Below are 23561 nucleotides of genomic sequence, written 5' to 3'. Positions count from 1 at the left end.
CAGAAAACCAATTTTGAGTGGTTTTCAAGAAAACTTGTGGTGATTGTTAATACTGGTATAGATACCACCAGGTATGTTTGCACACCAAAGCCATTTCTATCGGGCAGTCTGTGATCTTGCAGTGTATAAACTTCATTCAAATGTAATAAGTATAAAACTCTTAACTCACACCTAATTTGTTTGTAGACCCTGTGAACCCACAGCAGAAAGGAGAGAGTGTTACATCTTTAACCTTTTAAGTTGCTCTACCCTGTAACTCAGTGAACAGTTTCAAGCTGATGTTACTTCCCCAAGAGTGTCCTAACTCTGTCCTACCTCTTTGGTGCTAATGGGATTTTTGGTGGTAGCACACGTAGGCAAAAAAGTGGTTCAGGTTAAGACTAAGGTGTCAAAACCCTAACGTGGTCAACGAGGTCAGGGAACCAGTCCCTGATATCTCAGAAACGTTTGTGCTAGTATGAGGACGAGGACAGGGGAAGGGTGGAAGTGCTGGCTTAAACTGCTTTTGGATCAGCAAGGTGAAGCACACACCAGTATGTTGAGGAAGGAGGCTGCTGTGACAGACCCTGATTGGTTTTGTGTTCAGCTTTTGCCTAATGGACTTGTTGCAGCTCTTTTGTGGCATATCCTCTGTTCTCAGTATGCATCTCTACTAAGGTTTTAATATCGTCAGAAAGCAGCTTGATAGTTTTCTAAGGTATTTTTCCTTAGTGATTTCAAACTGCAAGAGAAGGAGCTTTGAGGGAACAGATGTTTGCTCTGTTCTAGTGGCACAGGGCAGTTTGATCATGAAGATCTCTTCAAATAATGCATACACTTGTCTCCTAATTCTAAAATGGGATAAATTTTAGGTAAAGTGGCATTCAAGTGATTGAACTGTTTCTAAAGGTGAAGTGGGCAAATGGAGATGCACAGCGGGTATATTTGCGTTGACATAATACCTTCATTGTAAATGACACTTTTGGAAGTGGGACTTAAACGATTGTATTTAGTAAGTGCAATATTATATTTCCAAAGTGGAATATTACTTCAAAGATGCAGGTGTATTAAATGGGGGGGGAAATGCACCTGGGTAATTACAAGTTAAGTTTACTCAAGTGCTTAAGCAAAACACTGCACAGGAATATAGTGTTTACTATGCTTTTTTCTCCTCGCTATCACCTCCTGTAATTTGTAGCATGAGAAAGCACGATAGCTGTATCATCATTCCTGTAAGACAGAATTGAAGGTTAAAAGCAATTGTTCAGATGAAGTCTCTATATGTCAGTGTTCCCAAAGCAGTTTCTGATCTGTTCTAATCCTCGTATCTCCTAAGAATGAGTGATGTGACACTTACGAATTACTGCAAATCACGAAGTACAAACATTTGAAGTACAAAACGTTTTCCTAAATGTGTCCAGCACATGTATTTCCATAGTTACTGAGCTGAAGAGCCTACACTCTAGAACATGAACACAGATTGTTGCAAATGAAGACCTCTGCTGCTGTTGCACCTGAACCGTTCTGAAAATTAACTTACCCAGTGGTGATACATTTACTTAAGATTGTCAGTAATCCTTTTAATGTCGGTAACAATCCTACATTTTTTGAATCGCTGATGATGTTTATCAATATAACAGGATGATGATAAGAGCTTTAGGAGAGCACCTTCATGGAGAAAGAAGTTTAGACCAAAGGACATAAGAGGTTTAGCTGCTGGGTCAGCAGAGACTCTTCCTGCAAATTTCAGAGTTACAACCTCAATGTCTTCACCTTCTATGCAGCCAAAGAAGATGCAGATTGATGGTATTGATTTTGCATTATTTTAAGCATGGTGCACTTTTTTTTTGCTTGAGATTACAGGGGAATTAAGTTCAAATTACCTTTTTGCTGCATAAAAGCATCTGCCTTTTGCATGGTTGTACATATAACACTGTGTTTAACCATAGGGTGCTTTGTAATTTCAGGAAGCTCTACTGGATGTGGAGTTTCTTTTTACTTCATTGGAATAATGAGAATTATAGTTAGAAATAAATTTATTTTAAACCAGGACAATAAAATGACATTTTAGTAGAAGTCTCTTAATCATGTGATGCATAACTTCTAATTAGCAGCAATTAGACCAATGTAAGTCCCACTTCTGAAATGCAGTAAAACGCATTCAACAAATGATGTGAGTAAACTCCCTCGGGTAATGTTGAGATTATTAAAACTTGAGTAAAAGGTGCATTCCACCCCCTCCAGTGGTCACTTCAGTATTGATCATACTTGAAATCACTACTTCATTCATTGCTGTGTACTTAATGATGTATATGTATGTGTGTGCATGTGTGCGCACACACACAGATATGTATTTAAAAAAACCAAACCCAAAAAACCCCACCTGGAAGTGGAAGATAACCTCACGTGACAGGTGATCATCTTGTCTGTTTAAAAACAGTCTCTTTAGTACCATGAGAATAAATTTTACTTGAACTTGTTTCACAAAACACAAGTAAAAATAAATGGAAAATGTATTTAATAGGAACAGACAGGATAAGAACTTCAGCATAATCTGTCAGAGTTGTGTCAGGTTCTGAAAATCACGTTTATGAGTAATGCTCAAAGAAGCAATCTTTGCATCTGATGTTACTCTTTAAAATGTGAGCTGTTTTAAATATTGTCACTAGCACAAAATATTTTCCAGAATTTGTGTGGAAAAGCCTGTAAATTAAAATAAGTGAAGTCTTTACCGTGTAACCCCCCTTTCTTTTTATGATATAAAAACCCAGAAAAATATATAAGCTATATAAAATAGAAAATACATTACTTATAAAATTGCCTTTGCCAATTTCTGTGTGCTAGTTGGCGTGCAGATTTTTTAAAATTCTTTTTGTTAGCCACTGAAACTAGAAATGGTTAATATATAAACTGTAAAATAAACTCTGCTTTTCTAACTTGTAACCTTAGAGTTGGGTGAGTACAGTAGCTGTAATCACATTGCTGTGAGATGTTTTTTTTGAAAACTAACCTGCATGCTGTGTTCTGCATGTCTTCCCATGCTTCTTGAAATAGGCAGTGTATCAGGAACACAAAGATTGGATTCTGCTACAGTAAGGACCTACTCCTGTTAAAGCCTTCTCCTGGTGAGTAAAGTTGATAGGTATAATAGTAAAGCAGCTACTTATGAAATAACATGTCAGGTATTTTAATACAGTGAACTTACACACTTACAAAACTGTTTCACATTTTCAGGGTAGCTTGTTATATTGAAAATCCAGAGTTTATTTCCTACAATGAAGACTATGAGTGTTTAAATATTTACTTTTGTAAATATTGTATTCTTTTGAGGTTTTTTTTAAACAGCCTCAAAAAGGACCTGTGCTAAATAGCTATGTAGAAAGTGTTGAAATCAAAGGTTGGATGAAACAGCTTGTGAAAAGTGGGCAGGAGAGAAGGGAACCCAATTAGGCATATAAAGGAAAGAAAATAATTTAGTGTGTGACACTGCAGTTCAGGTTATTGATCTTTCAGAGTCTTTGCTTGGTTAAAGTTACCCCACTGCAATACAGTTCAATATTGAATTGCTGTAGGGGTAATTGCATAGTTTTCCAATTCTTGGATACTTCATGCCACTGCAGTTGCTTAGGCTGTCTGGTTGGATTTAGCTACCTGCAGTCTAAATTTGGGTAGCTGTGAGCAGTGCTGACCGTAAAAGGCAGCTTGGTAACACAAGGGTGTTTAACACAAAATACATGTATTCTGGCTTAGGAAAGGTATGCAGTCCTGCCTTACTCCAGGATTTGGAATAATTTTTCTTCAGCAGGCTCTGCTGTATTTTCTCATGGAACAATATTTCCCTCATTTTGCAAACAAGTCTGGAAACTAATTTTTTTTACTATATTGGATTTTAAAAAAATAAAAATCCAGTGAATCTTTCTCTCACTGGCTGGTATCTTCCATGGGCTATAAATTGCCTGTCTCTTCTGCTTACAGCTTCTTTCTTTTCTTCTCACCAGTAACATCCCTACCAACTCACGTATTGTCTGCCTTTTCTTCAAATTCTGAACCTTTTTGCATATACAAGTTTAGTTCTAAAGAGTTCTTATGTACGAAATGTTGAGAAGGGAAACTCTTGCACGTAGCAACTCCAATCACGTGGATCTGTCAGTTTATCATGTCAGGGGCGATCTTAAAATTTTCTTAGTTTCAAGACACTGAAGTTTTAAGCCTTCCACTCCCCCACGTTCCTCCCCACTATAGTCAGATGACCTAGGATAAAAATCGAGGAAGCAGAAATATTTGACCTTGTGTGCTTTACTTTGCATTGCAACTGAAGATTACAGAAGGCAATAAAATTGTATACAACAGGGCATGGCAATAATTCGATGCATGACTGCTACACTGCTGAGCTGTTTGTGAGAAACTTAGAAGGAAATGTTTTTTAAAAAGCTACTAATGGAATTTTTTTGTGTTTTTGTGTTTGTTTTGTTGTTGTTTTTACAGTTTACCCACACTATTTCTACCGGTGATATGCAGCATTTTGAACATTTGGAACCCTTAACCTGTTAATACTTGTTAAATGGACACTTTGAGATATTTTATTACAGAGTTTTTAATTAGCAAATAAATCCATGAGTACTATAGAGAAAATATTTTAGAATCTAAATGTTTCTTATATTTATGTGACTTCTCATTTATATAGTTACTTACTTTTTCTGTTTCTATTCGGTCTACAAATCAAATCATTGCTGATTTTTTTATTCTAATTTTAGTCTTTCCAACTGAATGTACTGTAATGCTTGTATGTATATGTCCCTATAAGTAATATAGGGTTTTTGTAAATTATGCAGTTACTGTAATTATCATTGTTTTTTAATAATGAAACTGAAGGTGAAAAGGATTTTAATACCTTTGTAAAAGTATCATGACACCAAGCAGTATATATTTTGTCTTTTGGAAATGCTAGCTTAGATCTGAAAACAAGTCCAGCTTTTTTTCAGGTAAGCATACATTGTTGTAGAAGGTATGGTACATGATCGCTCTTCTTTTCAGAACTGTACCTTTCCACAGAGAGGATTTGTCAAGTAGTGGCAATTTGTCTTTATTTAAAATATAACTTGTTTTAAACGCTGGGAGGAACCATAACACTACGGAACACGTTTTAGAAGTGATTGACTCGGTCATAACTCTCTGCTGTATTTGTATAGTGTATCTTCACAGTGACTGAAAACAAGCCATAAACCAAGAACTGTTTTTATTTTTTTTCCTTAACTGAGGAAGATAGACTTCATAATAATTCCTGGTCGTAATCCACAGGCCACAGAGAGTTTTTGTCCTAGATCTTTCTGATTGAAAACACTTGTGGAAAGATGCTGGTGAAACTAGTTTTAATGGACCAATTGTGAAGCACTGCAGTCTCATGTCAAATGAGTAGTGAAAGATGAAGGTACAATGGGCTGAAAACTAAAGCAGTGCAACTTCTAATAAAGGCCTTACTTTTCTTACGTAAGTCATCTTTTGTGTTTTGTAAACTTGTTCTAAAGAGTTGTCTGGACTTCAGTTTTGATGGTTGTAGCCGTTTTGGACTGTATGAGTAGAAAATGTGTCCAACACTTGTAAATGGCATATTAAAAGGCTAGCAAGAATCTGTTCAGATGGTGCATTATTTATTATGCAACAATATATATAGCATGTCTTTTTTTCTTATTTTGTTTTCTACTTTTAACTTGCTTGTAAAACTGAAATTCATTGTTACTGTTCTGTTTTTCTATTAATCTTTTGTGTATTTTCAGATTATGTAACAATATGTACAGTCTACTTTTGAACTATTTTTATCACAGTATTATTTATTGCTTTCTTTCAATAAAGTACTGATGCTTTTTCCACTGCCAATAAAACACTATTGAAAAGCTAAGATCTAACTGTATGCAGGCAGATACTTTTGCGGTGAGTGGATATTGTCAATAAAGCCTCTTAATGATTGTTTGCTGCCCTGTAGATCTTGTTTCAGATGATGACTTTTCTCCAGTAGAAAAGTGTTCCGTTAGATGTGACATTTTCTTTGGAATTGTTCAGGTTCACATGCGTTAATCAGTTGTTGAAAGCCAGTTTTCAGAAGAAAACTGCTTTATTGCCTACTTCTGCTCGTAGTTAGAGCTACTATTTACTTTTAAAAATAGTAACAAAAACTGTCACACAACTTCAGTGTATTCTGGCCCACGTGATGAAGATTGAAGTGCTGTTCTATATAGCAGCAACAGTTTTTTTGCTAATAAAATGAGATTATGACCATAGTGATATTTGGGGAGAAACATAGGAATCGAGGGAACCAATACAAAATTGGGTCACAATAGGGCTGTTTATGTCGATTTTAATATATTGTAAACCATTTCTTGTGTAGAAGAGAAGAGAGAAGGATAAAGTTACAGAAAAATCGAAGCAGTAGTGAAGCATATTTCATCATGTCCTCTACATCAACAGCAGGATGTGGAATGCATGGAATGGAAAAATATTGTGATTGATGCTTTAAACATTGTTCAGTAATGCATCTGTTTGTCTAGCTTGTCTATATGAGTTGCTATCTGATCATTTGCAGTATCTTTTATATTTTCAGAGAATCTATCTTTCTAGAAAAAGCTAAAATGAAACTGCAGAAGGAAATCCTGACTCACTGTTCAGCTAAACTTCACTGTTTAGAAAAAAATTGCATAGACGTTTCTGGTCACTGATGTGATAGTAGGTGTTCAAAGTCATGTATTGTTGCTTCTCAAAAGTGAAAACAACGTGGAATAGACTTGTAAAATGTGAAAAGAAAATATGTTTATTTTAAGGCTGTAAAACCTTAATTGTTACGGAACAATGGAATTGACATGAGAGCTAGAATAAATGAGTGAAATAGAAAAAGCTTTCACGAACTGGCAAAACTGTGTGTTGACTTCCTTCTGAATTATACAGCAAAGCTATCTCAGAGAAATTGAGAAAAACACTTCTCACTCGATTTTAATTAACCCCCCCCCCCCGAAAGAAAAAACATGCAAGTGCATGTGTAGAAGGCATATGGGTATGTTACAGTAATCTTTATTTAAAGCTTGGTTAAATACAACTTTTTATAATTTGCCAAATGTCTTTAAAGGCTTTAGTTGGAAAGAGTGCTATAAAAATTAATGTGTTTTATCTGCAATAAGGAGATGGTAGAATTATCTGAGAGAACTTTGAACTTCCAATTTTTGCATGTTTAGAGGGCAGGGAATCTCAAAACAGATGTTACAACTTACTTCATCTTTCTCCTTTCAAACCAATGTAGAATTAAAAGACAAGAAGTTGCTTTTGCACTGTCTTACGGACAGTAGTGCTTTATCATGCCAAAACTCGGAGCAGAGCACATGTGAGGTAGTTTGAAGCAGAATTTATGCTTGGAACTGTGTAGATTAAAGATTGGGAGGGAGGGGCAGCAAAATTAATTTTCAGGTAAATAAAAATTGGCACAATGTTATGTTTGAGGGGTGATATTTTTCTTGAAACTAAAGAGTTAACTTTGCCTTTAAAAGGGTTTTTTTACTTCTTGATAATTCCATTTTCAGGGTCATAGTTTTGGTGCACTGCTTAAACTCAAGTTACTCTAAATTTTATTGATTTGATTTTTTTTAATAGTAATTTTTGCAAAAAATTGTAGTCTAATTTAGGTAGCAGCACCTTGTGGTTTTATATGGCATGTCGGAATGGATGGGTGAACAGTGAGATACAAATGTAGTTGCTATTCCTACCTGTAGACAGAGGGACGGGTGAAGACCCTCCAACAGGGCAGAGCAACAGAGCCAGAAGTAGTGCCAAAAGGATCGAGGTTCCCCGAGCCTGCTTTTATAGGCATATTTTAAGAGTGAGTTTAGCGCAATTTTTAAAATAGGCTATATTAAACATAGGCTCAATTATTTTTTTCTGTATTCAGATTATAGGGTAAATTACCCTATTTATACTGTGAACGGTCTATGTTTGGGTTTGGGTGGCTGGAGGTAGCTGTCCCACTAAGTCCTGTTCCTCCCTCCAGAACCTCCGAAACTGTGCACCTGGATTTTTTATCTTTATTACATTATCTTAGCCTTTATTACAGTTTGAATTTGTATATTTATTTGTAATGTTTTCCCCTAGAAATGTAATTCCTTAGAGTCTGTTTCCCCTCCTCCAAAAGGCAGACGCCAATAGTGGGCAAACAAATAACTCTGCAATTGTTCAGGCTGCGTTTTGAAATCCTATTGTTTTCCTTTTGGCATCTGTTTAATTTAGATACCTGTGAACTGTCAAATGTGAACCTTTTGCCCACTGCTAGAGATGGAAACCCCTCAAGACGACGTAGTTGCACTTTCCCAAAGATGACGGTGCAGAAGTGAGTATTACGATTAAAAAAAAACCCCAAACCCCCAAACCCGAAGTGCCACACCCCATGTGCCGTAGCCCTTTCATCTGACGGTGCATTTTTGAAGCAGTAGCGCTTGGTCATCTACTTCTCCCCGGCGATTTTAAGAAATAGGCAAAGGAGCAGCTACAGTATAGATTTAAAAATACATTCCTCCCTTCCCCTTCCCCCCCCTTTTTTTTTTTTATTTAAATGACTTGAGTAATGCTGTGTCTGGAGCGTCCCCCTCCGCGGCTGTGCCCGCGGCCGCGTCCCGCGGCGTTATCGGGCGGCCGGGGCAGCACCGCCCGGCGGGGCGGGGCGCGGCGGGTCCCGCTCCCACCTGGAGCCGCCCCGCCGTGCGGGAAGAGGAAGTGGGAGCTCGGGAGAAGCGGAAATTGCAGCAGCAGCCGCCGCCAGCCCGGGAAGCACCGGCGGGGAGCCAGGGCAGCGGCGGCAGCCGGCCGGCGGCAGCAGCGTAAGCGCGGCGGGGAAGGGGCGCGGGGGCTTCCCGGTCCGGCTTCGCCCGCTGGTGGAGCGGGGCGGCCCCGGGCGACACCCCCACGCCCCCTTGCCGGCGGCGGGCAGCCCCGGCGGGGCCGGCCGGCTTTGTTGGGCCGGGGCGGCGGCGGGCGCGCCCCGCGGGGGAGGGCTGCGGGGGCCCAGGCGGGCGGGCGGCCGTCCCCGGGGGCTTGGCGGGCGGGGGGTGCGGCCTCTAGCCGTAGGCCCGGCCGCCCTGCGGGGCGGTGAAGGGCTTCTCCCCGGCCCTCCGCCCGCGGAGCTCCCTGAGGGGGCCGGAGGGCGCGGGGCCGGCGTCCGCTGCCCCCCTGGGCAGGCGGCGGCTCTGCCGGGGAAAGGCCGAGCCAGGCTTACGTGACTCTGTCTCCGTTTGTTTTTTTTAAACTCCGTGAAGCCGCCCGTAGCTCAAAGGCCCCAGAGCTGGTTACTTGAGCGAAGAAAAAGCGCCTGCCTGTAGGACTCCCGGGGCGCTTGGACGAGGCAGTGGCGGTGAGGGGAAAAGGGGGTGAGCCGCGCCAGGGCCTGCGAAGGTCCGGCCCGAGACCATCATCGTGCCCTCAGAGAAGAGTGGTCTCCCTGAGCGTCCTCCTCCTCTGGCGCCCTGACGGTGCTGCCGGGGGGAACGGCAAGCTGGCGGGGCAGGATCAGTCCACGGGGCCCCCATCGAGCCTTGGCATGGCCTAGAGCTGCCGCTTGGTTCCCTTTGCCTGCAGTGCTGTGTCTGGGCTTAAAGCATTGGCATCCCTCTTTGTTCCTTCCAGGAGTTTGTCCGTAGGCCCTGGGGAAGAGGGGAGTTCCTGAGGATGCCGCTAAAGGTGCTGGGTAGGATGCTGTGACTGCCGATTAGTCATAAGAGTGGTGAAGAGCAGAGCTGGCCAGATAAACTCAAAGCATATATTTAGCCTTAGTTTGCGTTTGAACCGTAGCGTTTTCTTTTTCCTTCAGAAATTTGACCATGTGAGTCAGTGACTCATAAATAGATCATATTTCTCCACGTTCTGCTTTGGAAGAGATGCTGGAATAGCAAGATGCTGTGGGAACTGGGCTTATTCCTGTTAGCTCCCCGCCGGCAATGGGAGGTCTTGCCTGAGATTCCTTGTCACTAGGCTGCTTTGCTCCCTTTTGTAATTCACTTTATAGAACGCAGGGTTGAGGTGTGGAAAAATGTTAACGTTTATGTTCATAGCTTGGGAAGAAGTGTGGTGGATTCTGGATTTTGTAAGGGTGTGCATGTGAAATCCTTCGCTCCTTCATTATTGTTTGTGAGAGTTTGAGGAGGAAGCAAAGAAATCTAGACTTAAGGGATCTAGCTTTTGTTCTTTTAAATGCCCAAGCACAGCTGAGTGCATAAAGCAAAACAAAACAATCAAGTGAATGCTTGAAACATATACTTGGGGTAAAAAGTTGTGTTTTGCCTGAAATATATAGAGTAACCATGCGCATATGTACCTGCACTTCAGCTCTTGTCACCTGAATTCCATTTCTAAATGACTTGCACAGTGTGGAGCACGGAGGGAGGGATACGAGCCATCCCTCTTAGGAGCGACCATAGGTTTGTGTTTGGTTACAAAGCTAGAACTTGGACCCCACATTGAGTTTCATTATTGAGCTGTTTTGGTTCTGTTTTCCAGCACTTTTTTTTTTTCTTGCGTGAAAGATTTGATTTTAGTGAAGGCCATGTGCCAAACTAAGGAGTAGGAGAACCTGAGACACGATCGTGCGAGAGAAGGCTTTAGTCAGGATGTTCTAAGAAGAATGATAAAATACCAGCGTTCTAAAGGTTTTTATTATAAGCATGTAGTCTCATAAGTTTTCTGGATATTAAGTAATTTAACAAATGCTAGTTCCTTAATTGCTATAGGAATTTGGAGATGGGAGACCTGAAGAAGCAGAAGGGGAGACGTACTACTACTTTGCCAGGATGTCATCTGCTCTGCTCCTACACCCTCCTTCCAGGCCACTCTGTTGTTTGCTACCTTGGTGTTTGACAATCAGTTTTTCAGTTGCTCTCGTGTTACCAGTCCTGAAATTTCTGAAATGCAACATAAAATTGGCTCACGAGTTTATTCGGTCAGGCTGTAGAGCAAGTGGTGTTTTTTTTCTCTGTGTGCTTTACCTACGGATTATTAATCACGCATTTAAAAGGAAGTTTTCATTCAACCTACTGGATTATGCTTGTGTGAATGAAATAGTCCATGATAATCATCCTTATAATCTATTCTTAATTAGAAAGATAAAGGTATGTGGACAGAATGATGGTATGTTAAAGAATTGAACTTTAGCAGAATAGCAGTGAAGAAAATAAATCCTCATGTCTCATGTACCTGAAAAAGCTGGGAGAACAGAAAGCTTTTTTTGTTGTTTTTTTTTTGCTTTCTGGAATTAATTTGTTTTGATTTACCTATAATAAAGGGTGTAAAATGCAGCTATGAGCACCAAGCAGGCCAGGTATCCTGCTCACTAGTCACGTTCCAAAGTGTTAATTAAAAGTGTCCAACTTGATACTCCACAGGGGATAAGGTTTCCAGAAAGTGAGATGCCCAAAATCATTAGCTGCTTAAAAGCATTGAATGTTGTTTCTAGATGTTATTGGTTGCCTTTTTATGAGTTTTGCTTCCCGCTGTCAGTACTCCAGCACTCACCCGCTGTTCCTCCTGAAAGTCAGAGAAGACGCTTGAATTTGTGTACCTATTTCACAAGGGATTGTCTGAGAAATGCAGTAACTCTTGTATTCGGTTGTGGCAGGCAGGTGGACTAATGTCTAGATTGCATGCAAATTGTTACAGTTCTTTGGATTTCTTTCATAATGGTGAAACATTACACAACAGAGGAAACACGTAGGTTGTACTGCCTAATAAACAGCATCATACTCATCATTAGTAACAGCTGGGAAAAAAACAACTATTCCTATGCCTTAAATACATGCATGGGAACTGGAATTAGTGACAGTCTTCGGGAGTGGATGTTGGTTTGAAGACCTGTTTGAAGAGAAGTCTTTCAGTGCAGTGAATGAAGAAAAGACACATATTAATTCGGGCAAGGAAAGACTTCCGTGTTCTTTTTGAAATCACGTCAGCGATTGCTCTTGACCTTTTTGCAGTCCAACTAAAAGGGGTTTTCAAACCACCTTGAGAAGGCAGCCTGAGAGCCAATGGTCAAATCTACTTTCACTGCAAATGTATCTTCTGTTTATGTGGTTAAATACCATACTTTATTGGGAATTTTGGATTGTGTTTCCATCAGCTTATACATAATGTAAAATGAGTTGACATGTAACTGGAGTGTGACAGTGCTTCTTCTGATGGTGTTGCAGATGTGGAAGGCTACTGCAGGCCACACCATTTCTGTCAATCAGGATGACGGAGCCGATGACTGGGAGACGGATCCTGATTTTGTGGTATGGCTTTTGAACTGTATTGACTCAGCAGAAGTGCGTTACGTAACACGTTAAAGAGTAATTCTTCAGGGCAGGGGCTGTGTCTCAGCAAAATAAACAGACAGGAGCATGTTCCTGGAAGGAGGGAGAACTAGGGGTTTGTGCCTGCAAGGGATTAACAAAACTACCTTGTCTTGGCTGGGTGCTGCAGGAAGGTCTGTATGGAAGAGATTTGCATCAAGAAGCAGCAGCTTTCTGGGGCTGAATGCGTGCATTTCAGCAGGAGGCAAAGCACAGGGCTCGCAGCAGAAGAGAAGTGAAGGTGGTCTTAACTGCTTTTCTAACTCTTCTGATCTCACAGACGACTGAGGTTTTCGCTGTCAACCCTAAAGTGCAGATAACTAGTAACGTCTTTGGGTTTTTAACTCTTTTTATGTGTGTCCTTTGCAGAATGATGTGAGTGAGAAAGAACAGCGCTGGGGGGCCAAAACTGTGAAAGGATCTGGCCATCAAGAGCACATCAAGTAAAGCAGCTTTCTTTTTAAATTTATTAATAGTCACCATTGCAGGCAACTTAATCAACTCATGTTCTTGGTTACTTGTATCTTCATAATTAAAACAAGAGTCTCCTTAGAAGATTGATTATTTGCCAGATTGCTGGTCTTTCAAATATGTCAGTATCTTCAGATCTGAAATTAAGATCAGAACTGTGGTGTAAGGACTCGTAAATCTTTCTTTGTAACTGGGAATGTTATTTTTCCTGCCTCTTTGTGTCTGAAAAGTTTCTTTGTTCTGTTTTGGTGCAAGAGCCAATACTGCCAGGGGAGAAGTTTGTCTTGGGTGATCTGAGCAGCTTCAGTTTGGTACTTTAATGATACATTTGGTCCCTTCATTCTTAGGCTTTGTTTAGAAAACTGCTACCAAACTCATAAAAATTCTGGCAAAGTAACAAATGGAGCCCTCTGGCAGAAAAGCAAGTGAATGCCTCACGAAGGGCTGTGCGAGACAGAAATAATCCATCTTCTGAATCTCGTACTTTACGAGAAATGTCTAAGACTTAACTTTAAAGCAGTTTTAGGAAATCTGTGATTATGATGTTCATTTCAGTTTTGCTCGTGTATTTCTGGGGCATCAACCTGTGTGGTATAAAGCTAAGAATAAATGTCATCAGTGTTGCAAACGGAGAGAGACTGAACTACGTGGCTTGCTTCAGGGCTCAGTTTTATTCTGCCCTATGTGGAGTGCAGTGGGGATGCCTGTGGGCTGAATTACGACTAAGGAAGCTTTAAACTCGGGTGGGAAGTGTTTTAAGGTACAGATTACCATCTTGGTTTGTCCTTCTTGTATGTAGCCTGCGCTACTGTAAGTTCAATTCCTGCGTGTTGCAAGGGAACACTTGGGGAAGAGGAGGTGCGCGTCTCCTTGCATCCTTGTTTTGTATTATAGTTGTGTCCAAAACCCTCAGTTAGAATTAGAGTCCCGTTACCATAGGGACTGTATGATAAGAGATGATCCCTATTCTGAGAAGTTGCCATCTAAATAAAAAGCATTGGAAAGAACTTAAATTAGGATATGAGAAGAAAATATGTTTCACACACACACAAATTTTAGATAATTGATTGTTCAAATAGCAAAATACCCTTCCATGTTAGTCTTAAAACCAACACTGTCGGTTTGGGTTTTGGTTTGTGATTTTTTTTTTTTTCCAGACAGAGTTTTGCAGTGGAATAAATTCTGTGCCTCAGAATATGATGAAGTGCTCTGTGCACTGAAAAAGTGGAAAGGGCTTGAAAAATACAAGTTGTCCAACTTTTAATTAAGTTGATACTTGTGTCATCTTTTTATTTGGCATCTTTTTGAAGATATCTTCTGAAACTTTCTTAGTAAAGCTTGCTGCTTAATTATCTGTCTTTAAAGTATTCATCAGCTGAGAGAGAACGTATTCCAAGAACACCAGAACCTCAAAGAGAAGGAGCTTGAAACAGGACCAAAAGCCTCCCATGGCTATGGAGGGAAATTTGGTGTTGAACAAGATCGTATGGATAAAGTAAGTATGAATGCTTCCCTGGGATGATATTCTAAGCCTTGCCTTGCTGGTGGCCAGCACAACTATATATGTGAGTTAAGCTTGTTGAAGGTGCAAAGTTGTTGCAACTTCGCTAGGTTTGGAGACATAGAAGCTCAGATGATGGCATAAGCCATATACAGCGGTGGCTCGTTTTGAGGGCAGAAGCATCACTCTTACAGTGCTCCAAAAAGAACACTTCTAACCACTGTTACCCAAATCTGTCAGGCCATCGTGCTCTGTTCCCTAATTAAATTGAGATGCTCCTACAGAAAGAACTGAACTAAAGCACTTGAAAAATCAGGAACAGGTATTTCAGGTGGCAAATTAGGAATCTGTGAATAATGAGGAGAAGTTCTGGGGCATGCAGTGACCCCACATGTTTTTGCTTGATGCTTACTCTGTCTTTAGAGCAAGTCTGCTTGCTTGTGTCCTGGGTGGATTCCCCTGGAGTCAAGATTCATGTTTCTGAAAGTATATTTCTAAATTAAGGAAGTACTTAATGCATGAATAAATCCAGTATTTTTTTCTTATTTCCATGCTATGCCAGCTTTTCTATGCATATGTAGGTTGCCGAAGAATGAAGAAAAGGGTGCGCTGCTTCTTTTATATTAGAGGGCACCTCTCTTAAACAGTGGTAAACTGTGAGCAGTGACAAGTAATCCAAGTATTTAAAAAATCATTGTGCTTCAGTCAGATGGTAATGTTTTACATAAGGACTTAATGGCTATTTAAGTTACACTCTATTACAAAAGTAGAAGGTATGATAATTCTTCAGGTAATTCCATTAGCCATGTGATAATTAGACAGGCATATCAACTTCTGGCTAATTTCTTTCTTGTAGTCTCTTAAAATAAGAGCCAAACTGTTTCCTCAAATAGGATGATGTTATTTTCTTACTTCATTTACTTTCTGGGTTTCTAGTAATTTGGCAGCCTTAAATTTTTGCTGAATTCCTGTATTCCAGAGTAAATAGCTGTATAATTCTCAGTGGACCTTTGAAATAGGCTAAACTAACCTTTGAATCTGGGAAAGGAATTGCTCAGCAGATTCAACCGTTAGGCCTGTTCTGCGTAGCTCTCTAGTGTCAGCAGTCTATCCCTCACCTGTGTCCGTGGGCAAAAAGAAAGAAACAAAAAGTGAGTACTGTTTCCTGTGGGCCAGAATTAATCATCAGCAAAACCATGATGGTCATGCCCATCTGAGTGGTGTTGGTGGCAGGAGATGGTCAGAATTTACTTTTTTGATAAAGCTTTCTTCCTTATAACTATAGTTCTAAAACCTAGTCACTGAGATCTCTCCAAGACAGGTACCTGTGGCTCTGTGCAGGTGTGCTGGTATTAAGGCCTGACTCACCTAAGTAAATGAGTGTTACTGCAGTGTGGTCGGTGGTATGGGTTTTTGCTGCATTTAGGACAAAACCTTGATGCTGACTTAAAATGAACAGTTACATCATTCTATATGCCAGACCTCCATAACTGATTTAAAATGTAGCAGGGTATTGTGCTGAAGAATTATGAGGGCAATTTACTCTGAAATACAGATTTTTCGAGAAAAATCTTCTTCTAAGGCTTTTCTAAAAAGAACTATGTTGTAATACTTGGTATTTGATGAAATGCAGGAAGTTCTGGTACCACATAAAGAAAAGAACATGCTTAAACCTTACCTACCTTAGTTGGCGTAACAAAAGAGGGATCGTGTAAATCCACATAAAACCTAGGATTTTCAGAGCTTCATGTCTTCCATAAATGTAATGGGTAATGGGAAGAAGAAAGGGAGGTGGGAGTCTTTTCTGTCACATTTAACAGTTACTCTACTACAGAACACCTGCAAAATGAACAAGAGTATGACTGTTTCAGTCAGGAAAAGAAAGGAGCTTTTATATTGCTTGTAAGCTATGTTGGTGTCCTATTATTGACATCATTGTTCTGTTGCCTGCCAATTACTTCAACCATTATGTGCAGTAATGTTTTGCTTTCCTAAGTGCTGGCAATGTTCCCCTCCAGCACCTGTGTTTAAAAAAAAAAAAAAAAAAGAGCAAATACTGTAAAAGCCAAGTTACTTACGGTTTCTAGACACCTTGTGTCCTCAAATTAATTCACCTTGGTCCAGCTGTCTGATACTGGTACGAGATAAGCAGTTTCTCATTCCTCGGAGGTCGGAGCTTGGGGCAGCTGCTTGGAGGGTGCTCTGCTGCAGCCGCAGGTGCCGACTGCCCCGTGCATGGGGACTGGTGCTGTGCGGGCAGGTGGTGGTGTTGAGTCAGGAGAGGGGCTTGTCAGAGGGTGCAGCCTCTCAACCTGGACACGGCTGCATGCGGCAGGTTGTAGGGTCTTCTCTTTCTGCCTCTGACAGGAACTGTATGCATTTGCTCTGGCCAGTGCTCAGTTTTAGCACTGGACAAGAAAAAAACATTTTTTGGCCATGTTATGTAGCACCCCTCAAGGTGCTAGGCTCTAGCAACGATTCCAGGACCTAGAAGGGTATCCTAGCACTAGATTTGTGTAACACTAGCAAATGCTATCTGGATATACTTTCAGGTGTGTAATTACATATCTTTGTGCCTTTCCTCAAGCCAGGCACAGTGCAGTGTCACTGTCCCTCAGCTTGCTGTGTTCAGCTCGAGTCCCAGGGACAGGCTCAAATGGGAGACTGCGGGGCTGGGATGCCTTTGGCATGGGCAGCTCTGTCTTGATGTGGATGCACCGCTTCATGTTGCGATGGTGTTTTGCAAGTGAGGAGGAAGTATGGAGAGAAGATGCCCGATTTTGATTTATGCAGAAGATCAGGGTGCCTCCCTAAAAGAATGTCAATGGAAAACCTAGCTGTAGTTGTGTTTGGTTGCAATCTAATATCAGCTAAAACAGATCTGTAGCTATGTGCCTAAGTACAAGGCTGTGTATTTTACCTGGAACTAATCCTTGTTTTATATCCTGCATGAACACCATCAAGATCCTGTCTGTATCTTTCTTGTTTTCATTCCTGTGGTTTTGAAGTAAAAATACAGAGCGTAAAACAATCTTCATAAAATGCAGTCATTGCTGTCAGACTCTCTTGGCACTTCCCTTGCCTAGGCTGTATTGATAGCACGGCAAGCGTCTTGTAAGGACTTCTCAAGTGAGTAGCGATTTCCGGGGAAGTTAGTTTCAACAGGAAGAGTGGCAGTGAGGCATGTTTGTAACGAAGCTTATCCTCAAGTTACTTGGTTGCAGTGTTTTCTCTTACATACAGAACTGTATGGAACTGCTGCCTGTTTCTGAACTTTCCAATTTCTTTTAGTCAGCTGTTGGACATGAATATCAATCCAAGCTTTCTAAGCATTGCTCCCAAGTGGATTCGGTGAAAGGGTTTGGTGGCAAGTTTGGAGTACAAACCGATAGAGTTGACCAGGTAAGCAATTTCATCTCGTACTGCAGCTACTCAATGTAGTTGAGTTTATCATTTTGTACGTACAGCTGAAAATTCCAATGTCTTAAAATACTGGTGTGGTCTGCTCTTCCTGCTGTATTTGAAGTTTAGCAGTCAACTAACACTGACTGTTATGGAAATAAATTTCTGTTTAAAGCAAAACAGAAAAAAGCCCTTATAAGAAATTGAGATGAGTTGAAAATAAAACTGAAAAGAGATGTTAAAATATGCCTTTTAGCCGGGCTGTGTTCTTTGATGAGGATAAAATCAGCATGAATGCTACAGAAGGAGGGATTTTGGGGATGGTTTGTCCTGTATTGCAACATGAGCTACTGGGCGGGATACTTGGCATCCTGTTCCAAGACTCTGTAACAACCCCTGCATGGAAATGCTGAATTCCTGTTGTACTGAATTGCTGAACCTGGCAAGACTAGACTATGTTGCTAGTACAGTTTGCTTTGGCAAAGGATGACAAAAACCCTTGCCATGAATACATGTACTAAATTATCATGTAAATGAATATGGCCTATAAGTTAAGTAGGTATTTATGCTCCCGATCAAGAAGGTCAGAGCAGTATGGAAAGACACAGGAATTTTCCATGCTGTTCGTCCACTGAAGTGCATGCGGTTTTTCTACTAGTAGGTAACTCTTTGTCACACATGCAATTTTATTTCTCTTCCAGTCAGCTGTTGGGTTTGAATATCAGGGGAAAACTGAGAAGCATGCCTCCCAAAAAGGTAAAGTGGTGAGGTGGTCGCCTCTGTAGACACAGGTTTTTTATAAATCATAGAACAGATCTCTATTCTTTTACTGTCTGTAATAGACCTCGTTTAGTGAGGCCTCCACATTACATTCTCAATGAATCTCATGTTGAGGGGTTTGGGTGGAAAAGAAGATGAAAAAATTAATTTCAAAGCAATTCCATGAGTTGATGAGGTTTTCAGTCAACGAAATAGCCTGTCATTGTGAGTCTTACTTTTCTCTTAGAAGTGAGGTTCAAGGACATTTAGAAAGGCTGGGAGTTGTTTTTTGCTGTGTTGCACCCCATTGGAAATAGGGAGTAGATTTAAGAGGAACCCTCAAACTTTAGGACTGTTGCCCATCTTCTTTTCTGTGTTTAAAGCTAAAGTTATTTTTGTGTGCTGCAAGAGTAATATTTCAGTTCTGAAATAACTTTTTTTTTTTTCCTCTTAATTGCTAGGATATGATGTTTCTATTAAAAGCTTCTTCATTTCATTTTTATTGTGCTTTACTCTCAATGCAGACTACTCAAGTGGTTTTGGTGGAAAATACGGAGTACAGGCCGACAGAGTGGACAAGAGTGCAGTGGGGTTTGATTACCAGGGTAAAACTGAGAAACACGAGTCACAGAAGGGTGAGTAGACACACGTGTTGGTGGGTTTATACTCTGATGTAGTAGGCATTCATGATAGGCAGTGTTGTGAAATACTAACTTTTTATATGTGTTGCACTCCTAACGTGCTGAAAGTTAACACTGAATAAAATATGTTGCTGAAAACTTTGCCTTCTGAAAAAGAAACCTAAAACATAGGTTCTGACATAGGTTTAAGTGATGAACCAACTGCCATTACTTTGGAAGCAAGGCACATAGGTTTGTCTGGAGGTTTTTTGCAACTTCTTTTGAAAAGCCGTCGATTACAATACTGAGACTGTAACCAGTTTAGCCACAACAGAGAAGTGTTTCCAAAAGACTCAGCTGTTTGTAGATTATAACATTTATCAGAGTTAGTAGTGTTTAGAGTTAATATTGTGTTGCTAATAGGGTTTCCAGGCATATCTGATCAAAAATTGAGCATTTTATTGACAATTTTGACATTTTTTCCATCTGTATTCTGTTTATCTCAAAGAAATGTTTGTACTCTAGAAATGCTAAAGAGAAGAAGGGGGTGTTGTTTAAAAGCATCCAGGCTGTTGCTGACTTGGTTTTTGAAGTTCACTTTGCTATAAGTGTCTTAAAAATTTTATCAAGGAGTCAAGTAGCAGAATTGCTGATATGCTGATACCATCCAACAGTTGAACTACATATGATGCTATTTTACTTTCCATCCTGAGAGAATGTATTCTGAAGAATTTATGACTTCATTGTCTAGAATTAAGATTAACCAGGGATCTCAGTGCTTCTTTTAATATGTAATGTAATGCAGCAGGTCTGATTATCACAGTTTTTCAAGGTAATATTTTGTTATTGAACACTTACAAACAAAATTCTTCACTCTTATCTCTAGATTATTCCAAGGGCTTTGGTGGTAAATATGGTGTTGACAAGGACAAAGTGGACAAAAGTGCTGTTGGCTTTGAATATCAAGGCAAAACGGAAAAACATGAATCACAGAAAGGTTTTTATTGTCTTATTTAAAAATACTGTTTCAAATCTATCAGCCTTTTAAACCTGGGAAAAAATATCTTGTTAGGGTTTTTTTTTTTGTGGTAAATGTGTGTTTGCCCTTTGTGTATGCAGATTTTTATTTCCCTTAAATGAAAAGGAAGGCATTGTAAACTGTCCCTGAGTTTCACAGTCTGATTTCCAAGGGACCTTATGTCCGTATGGATGTTATTGAAATAAATGTGTAATCGCACAGATCTGTGATATACAGAGGCGATATCAAGTCCTTCGTTATTTATATATCTACACTGCGCATATATGTGGGTGTTTTAAATGGCTTTAGGTGGAAAGTGCATCAGATTCTTCAAATCTCAGAATATTATTGACTCTGTGTGCTGTAATCTTCACTGGATTTGTGGTGCTTCCTTGCATCATGATCCTAGAGTTGCTGAATGGGTACCCTTCCCCTCTGTTGAGGTAGTGTAGCAGCAGGGAAAGAGAGTGAAAGATAGAATCGTTAATGACAGGCAGCTTATCTCATAACATGTTACTGTTTATTTTATTAAATATTGTTTACAGTCATAAACTGCAATAATGTTTTCTGAAACTTCATGCATACAGATTATGTAAAGGGCTTTGGAGGCAAGTTTGGAGTACAGACAGACAGACAAGACAAATGTGCACTTGGCTGGGATCACCAGGAGAAGGTGCAGCTGCATGAATCCCAGAAAGGTATATCAGTTCACAGTTCTTTGCCAGTCTTTCTGACTTCCCTCATTTTGACTTTTCTCTTCCCTGTGTGAACCCTGTGTATCGTTGGCCACAGCCTTACAGGAGCTGACATGAATCTCCTTTTTCTGTGTTTGAACGGTTGCTGTGTATTGGTTGTACTGGTGTCTGCAAAGCAGGTTTAACATGTCTGATACTGAGTCCCTGAAAGTTCAGATTTAGTGACAAGTTCTCACTGGAGAAGCTTTATGAGTCTGCAGGTAGCCTGGATTATTTTTTTCCTTTTTTAGTGGAGTTGTGCAAACCACAAATTAGCAATTTCCTTGTACTTTCCACAAATAATCTCCCTTTTCTGGTTTCTGTTAATATACCCCTGTTTTCATGCAGGGGAAGTCTAATATCTAATGCTGTCCTTTCACATTGCCTGTGAGGTACCTATTCCTATGAAATACTGGTACCCAGAAGAAAAGTTGCAAAATAATGATTGCTCCCCAGCCCTCTGCCTGTCACCGCTCTTAACTTAAAGAAATTAAACTAATTAATACATTTTTTTAAATTAAAGAAATTAAAAATGACCCTCAGAATATTGTTCTGTTGGATGCTCCAGCAGATTTGTTGCGAGAGGGTTACCTGAAGCCCTTTTTTTTTTTTTTTTTTGTGCCCTCATTTTATACCATACATTAAAATGGCTGTTCTAAAGCAGCAGTAGGGAATGGTCATAGCTCTTAGCGGAGAGCTTTTTTCCCTCAAGCTGTGTGGCAGCAGGAGTATTCCTTCTTCCTTTAAAAAATGCTGTGTAGGAATATCTGAAGTATAGTCTCTGTGGACCTTATCTTAACACTTCTTAAAGTCAGATCTGCAGCGTACAAATGTTAACCACGCTGATGAAGGAAGCTCATTTTATTCTCTTGTATCCTTTTGTATGTTGTTTTGTTTTGGTGAATATACTATGTGTGTGTTTGTGTTCAGAATGTTGATCAAATGCAAGTGCATTATGCAGTATGTATGAAAACGTTGAGAAGTGCTTTTTTCTGTGACTTCAGAATGGTGTTCTTATGTCTGATAAATCATGTTGACCTTTTCTTAATCTCAAGTGGAAACTTCTTTTGAATTTACTCTTACAAAAGCGTATTGAGATTTATTTTTTTTACCATCCAAAATTATTGGTAATTGAGAAATACTGCAAAAGTTATTTTGAGTGTCTCTGACTAAACTTCTTTATTTTCCTCCTTTCATTTTAACTTATTACATATGGCTTTTTCAGACTATAAGAGTGGTTTCGGAGGGAAATTTGGTGTACAGACAGAAAGGCAGGACCCATCTGCTGTGGGGTTTGATTACAAGGAGAAACTAGCCAAGCATGAATCTCAACAAGGCACCGTTTTCACTTGTTACTTTCTTAACAGTGCAGCCACTTCTCACACAGTCTTAAATAGTTGTCTGAGTAGATTGATGCTAGTAATGTGCAGACACTTTCTTGCGCTTCTATTCCTACATGATCTAGCAATGTTCTTCCATTTTATTCTTAAAATGTTACATAAAGCAAGCCTGTATTCCAGAAACAGATATCCAATGTTTAGTTAACAGCTCTACAACATTATGCATTTAGTTGATAGCTATACATACAGTGAGATAATAAGAACATTAGTATGTCTAGTATTACTAGTATGATGTTAATGATGTCGTGCTTACCAGTTTTAGAGTCTAAATGTGAAGTTTTGCCTGGACAGATTGGTGGAAAAATACTCAGATAAGGACCATGCATGTAACCATTAACAAGCAATGGGATATGGCAAGATCATTTTAAAATGATTGTAGTCTTTAAAACAAGAAGTAGGGATTGTTTGTGGTTCTTGGGTGAGCAAATACTGTTATAATGCTCTCTTTATTCATTGTGAAATAGTTGGGGTACAAACCATGAATTCCTGGTTTTCCGTTATCTTAAAGTGAGAAGTCTGGATCAGGAAAATGTAAGTGTAGTATATTTATTCTGGCTGAAAATACATACAAAGCTGAAGAAAATGAGGTTGTTCATTCTGAGAGTCAATATTTTTCTGTGCTACAGTGACATGAGTTCAAATTTTTAGAGTGTCAGATGTGCCTTAGCAGAGCCCAAGTACAAACACTAAAATAGCTGGCTAGGGGACCCAAGTGGTTTTGAGGCTGAGAGGAGAAGTAATTGTAATCGTATTCCAGGGACGTATAGGAAAGCCTGTCCATCTACAGAGTCTAAGGGCCTGTTCCTACAGCCCACTGCCACCAGAAAGAGGTGTTTTTCCAGCCACACACTCTTGCTGCTTCTGTTGCGCTGGCTCTGGTGCTCATCAGACATTTCTGAGTACGACTCACTAGAAAGAGCAGAAAGCTACTCTTGTTAGGGTTTGTTGTTTTTCTTGCTAATGCCACTAGTGAGTTAAACCGATTTTGGAGTATAACAAGTGCTAGAGTCAGCATCAGGTGAGAGTAAGAGTGTGCAGCTCAGAGGTGGTACAGAACAGCATGGCCACCCCGTTTCTGTGGTGGTGAGTTGTTGCAGGCTCGTGCTGTCGTGTGGAATTGTCCCTTTCCATATGTAGAGCAGGAGTTATTACCAATTACTTTAATGTTCATCAGTTGAATATCACAACCAAATCCACTGGAATGAGAAATTTGTTATATTTTCCTGCCATTCATAGAATTTACCAAATAAAGAGAAAACACCTCTGTGGTCACCGAAGACTGGATATCGCTCCTTTGAGCAAAGGAAAAATGGCTTAGATTATATGATTA

General features: G+C 39.9%; 2 protein-coding genes across 5 annotated transcripts in view; both read left to right on the top strand.

Annotated features, from left to right (window-relative positions):
- PPFIA1 (PTPRF interacting protein alpha 1) overlaps positions 1-4500 on the top strand; it is a 55760-nt gene extending 51260 nt beyond the window's left edge. Inside the window, exons 30-32 of the mRNA XM_059826015.1 lie at positions 1620-1785; positions 3034-3104; positions 4465-4500. Of these exons, the coding sequence (XP_059681998.1) occupies positions 1620-1785; positions 3034-3092 (225 nt within the window). The 3' untranslated portion in view covers positions 3093-3104; positions 4465-4500. The remainder of the gene's footprint in view (positions 1-1619; positions 1786-3033; positions 3105-4464) is intronic.
- A 4291-nt stretch (positions 4501-8791) lies between these two features.
- The window catches only part of CTTN (cortactin), a 28019-nt gene continuing 13249 nt past the window's right edge, over positions 8792-23561 (top strand). Inside the window, exons 1-10 of one of the 4 annotated variants that reach the window (XM_059825703.1) lie at positions 8792-8828; positions 12183-12266; positions 12696-12769; positions 14163-14292; positions 17590-17700; positions 18402-18456; positions 18984-19094; positions 19966-20076; positions 20685-20795; positions 22057-22167. In XM_059825703.1, coding sequence (XP_059681686.1) covers positions 12183-12266; positions 12696-12769; positions 14163-14292; positions 17590-17700; positions 18402-18456; positions 18984-19094; positions 19966-20076; positions 20685-20795; positions 22057-22167 — 898 coding nt within the window. In that variant the 5' untranslated portion in view covers positions 8792-8828. Of the gene's footprint in view, positions 8829-12158; positions 12267-12695; positions 12770-14162; positions 14293-17589; positions 17701-18401; positions 18457-18983; positions 19095-19965; positions 20077-20684; positions 20796-22056; positions 22168-23561 lie in introns of those variants that run through there. The other 3 variants (XM_059825704.1, XM_009809876.2, XM_059825705.1) reach the window with 3 other exon arrangements.

This window comes from Gavia stellata, chromosome 17, assembly GCF_030936135.1.
Source record: "Gavia stellata isolate bGavSte3 chromosome 17, bGavSte3.hap2, whole genome shotgun sequence".
NCBI classification, from domain to species: domain Eukaryota; kingdom Metazoa; phylum Chordata; class Aves; order Gaviiformes; family Gaviidae; genus Gavia; species Gavia stellata.
The sequence above is the reverse complement of the archived record's forward strand: the minus strand, read 5'-3'. Positions and strand labels throughout refer to the sequence as shown.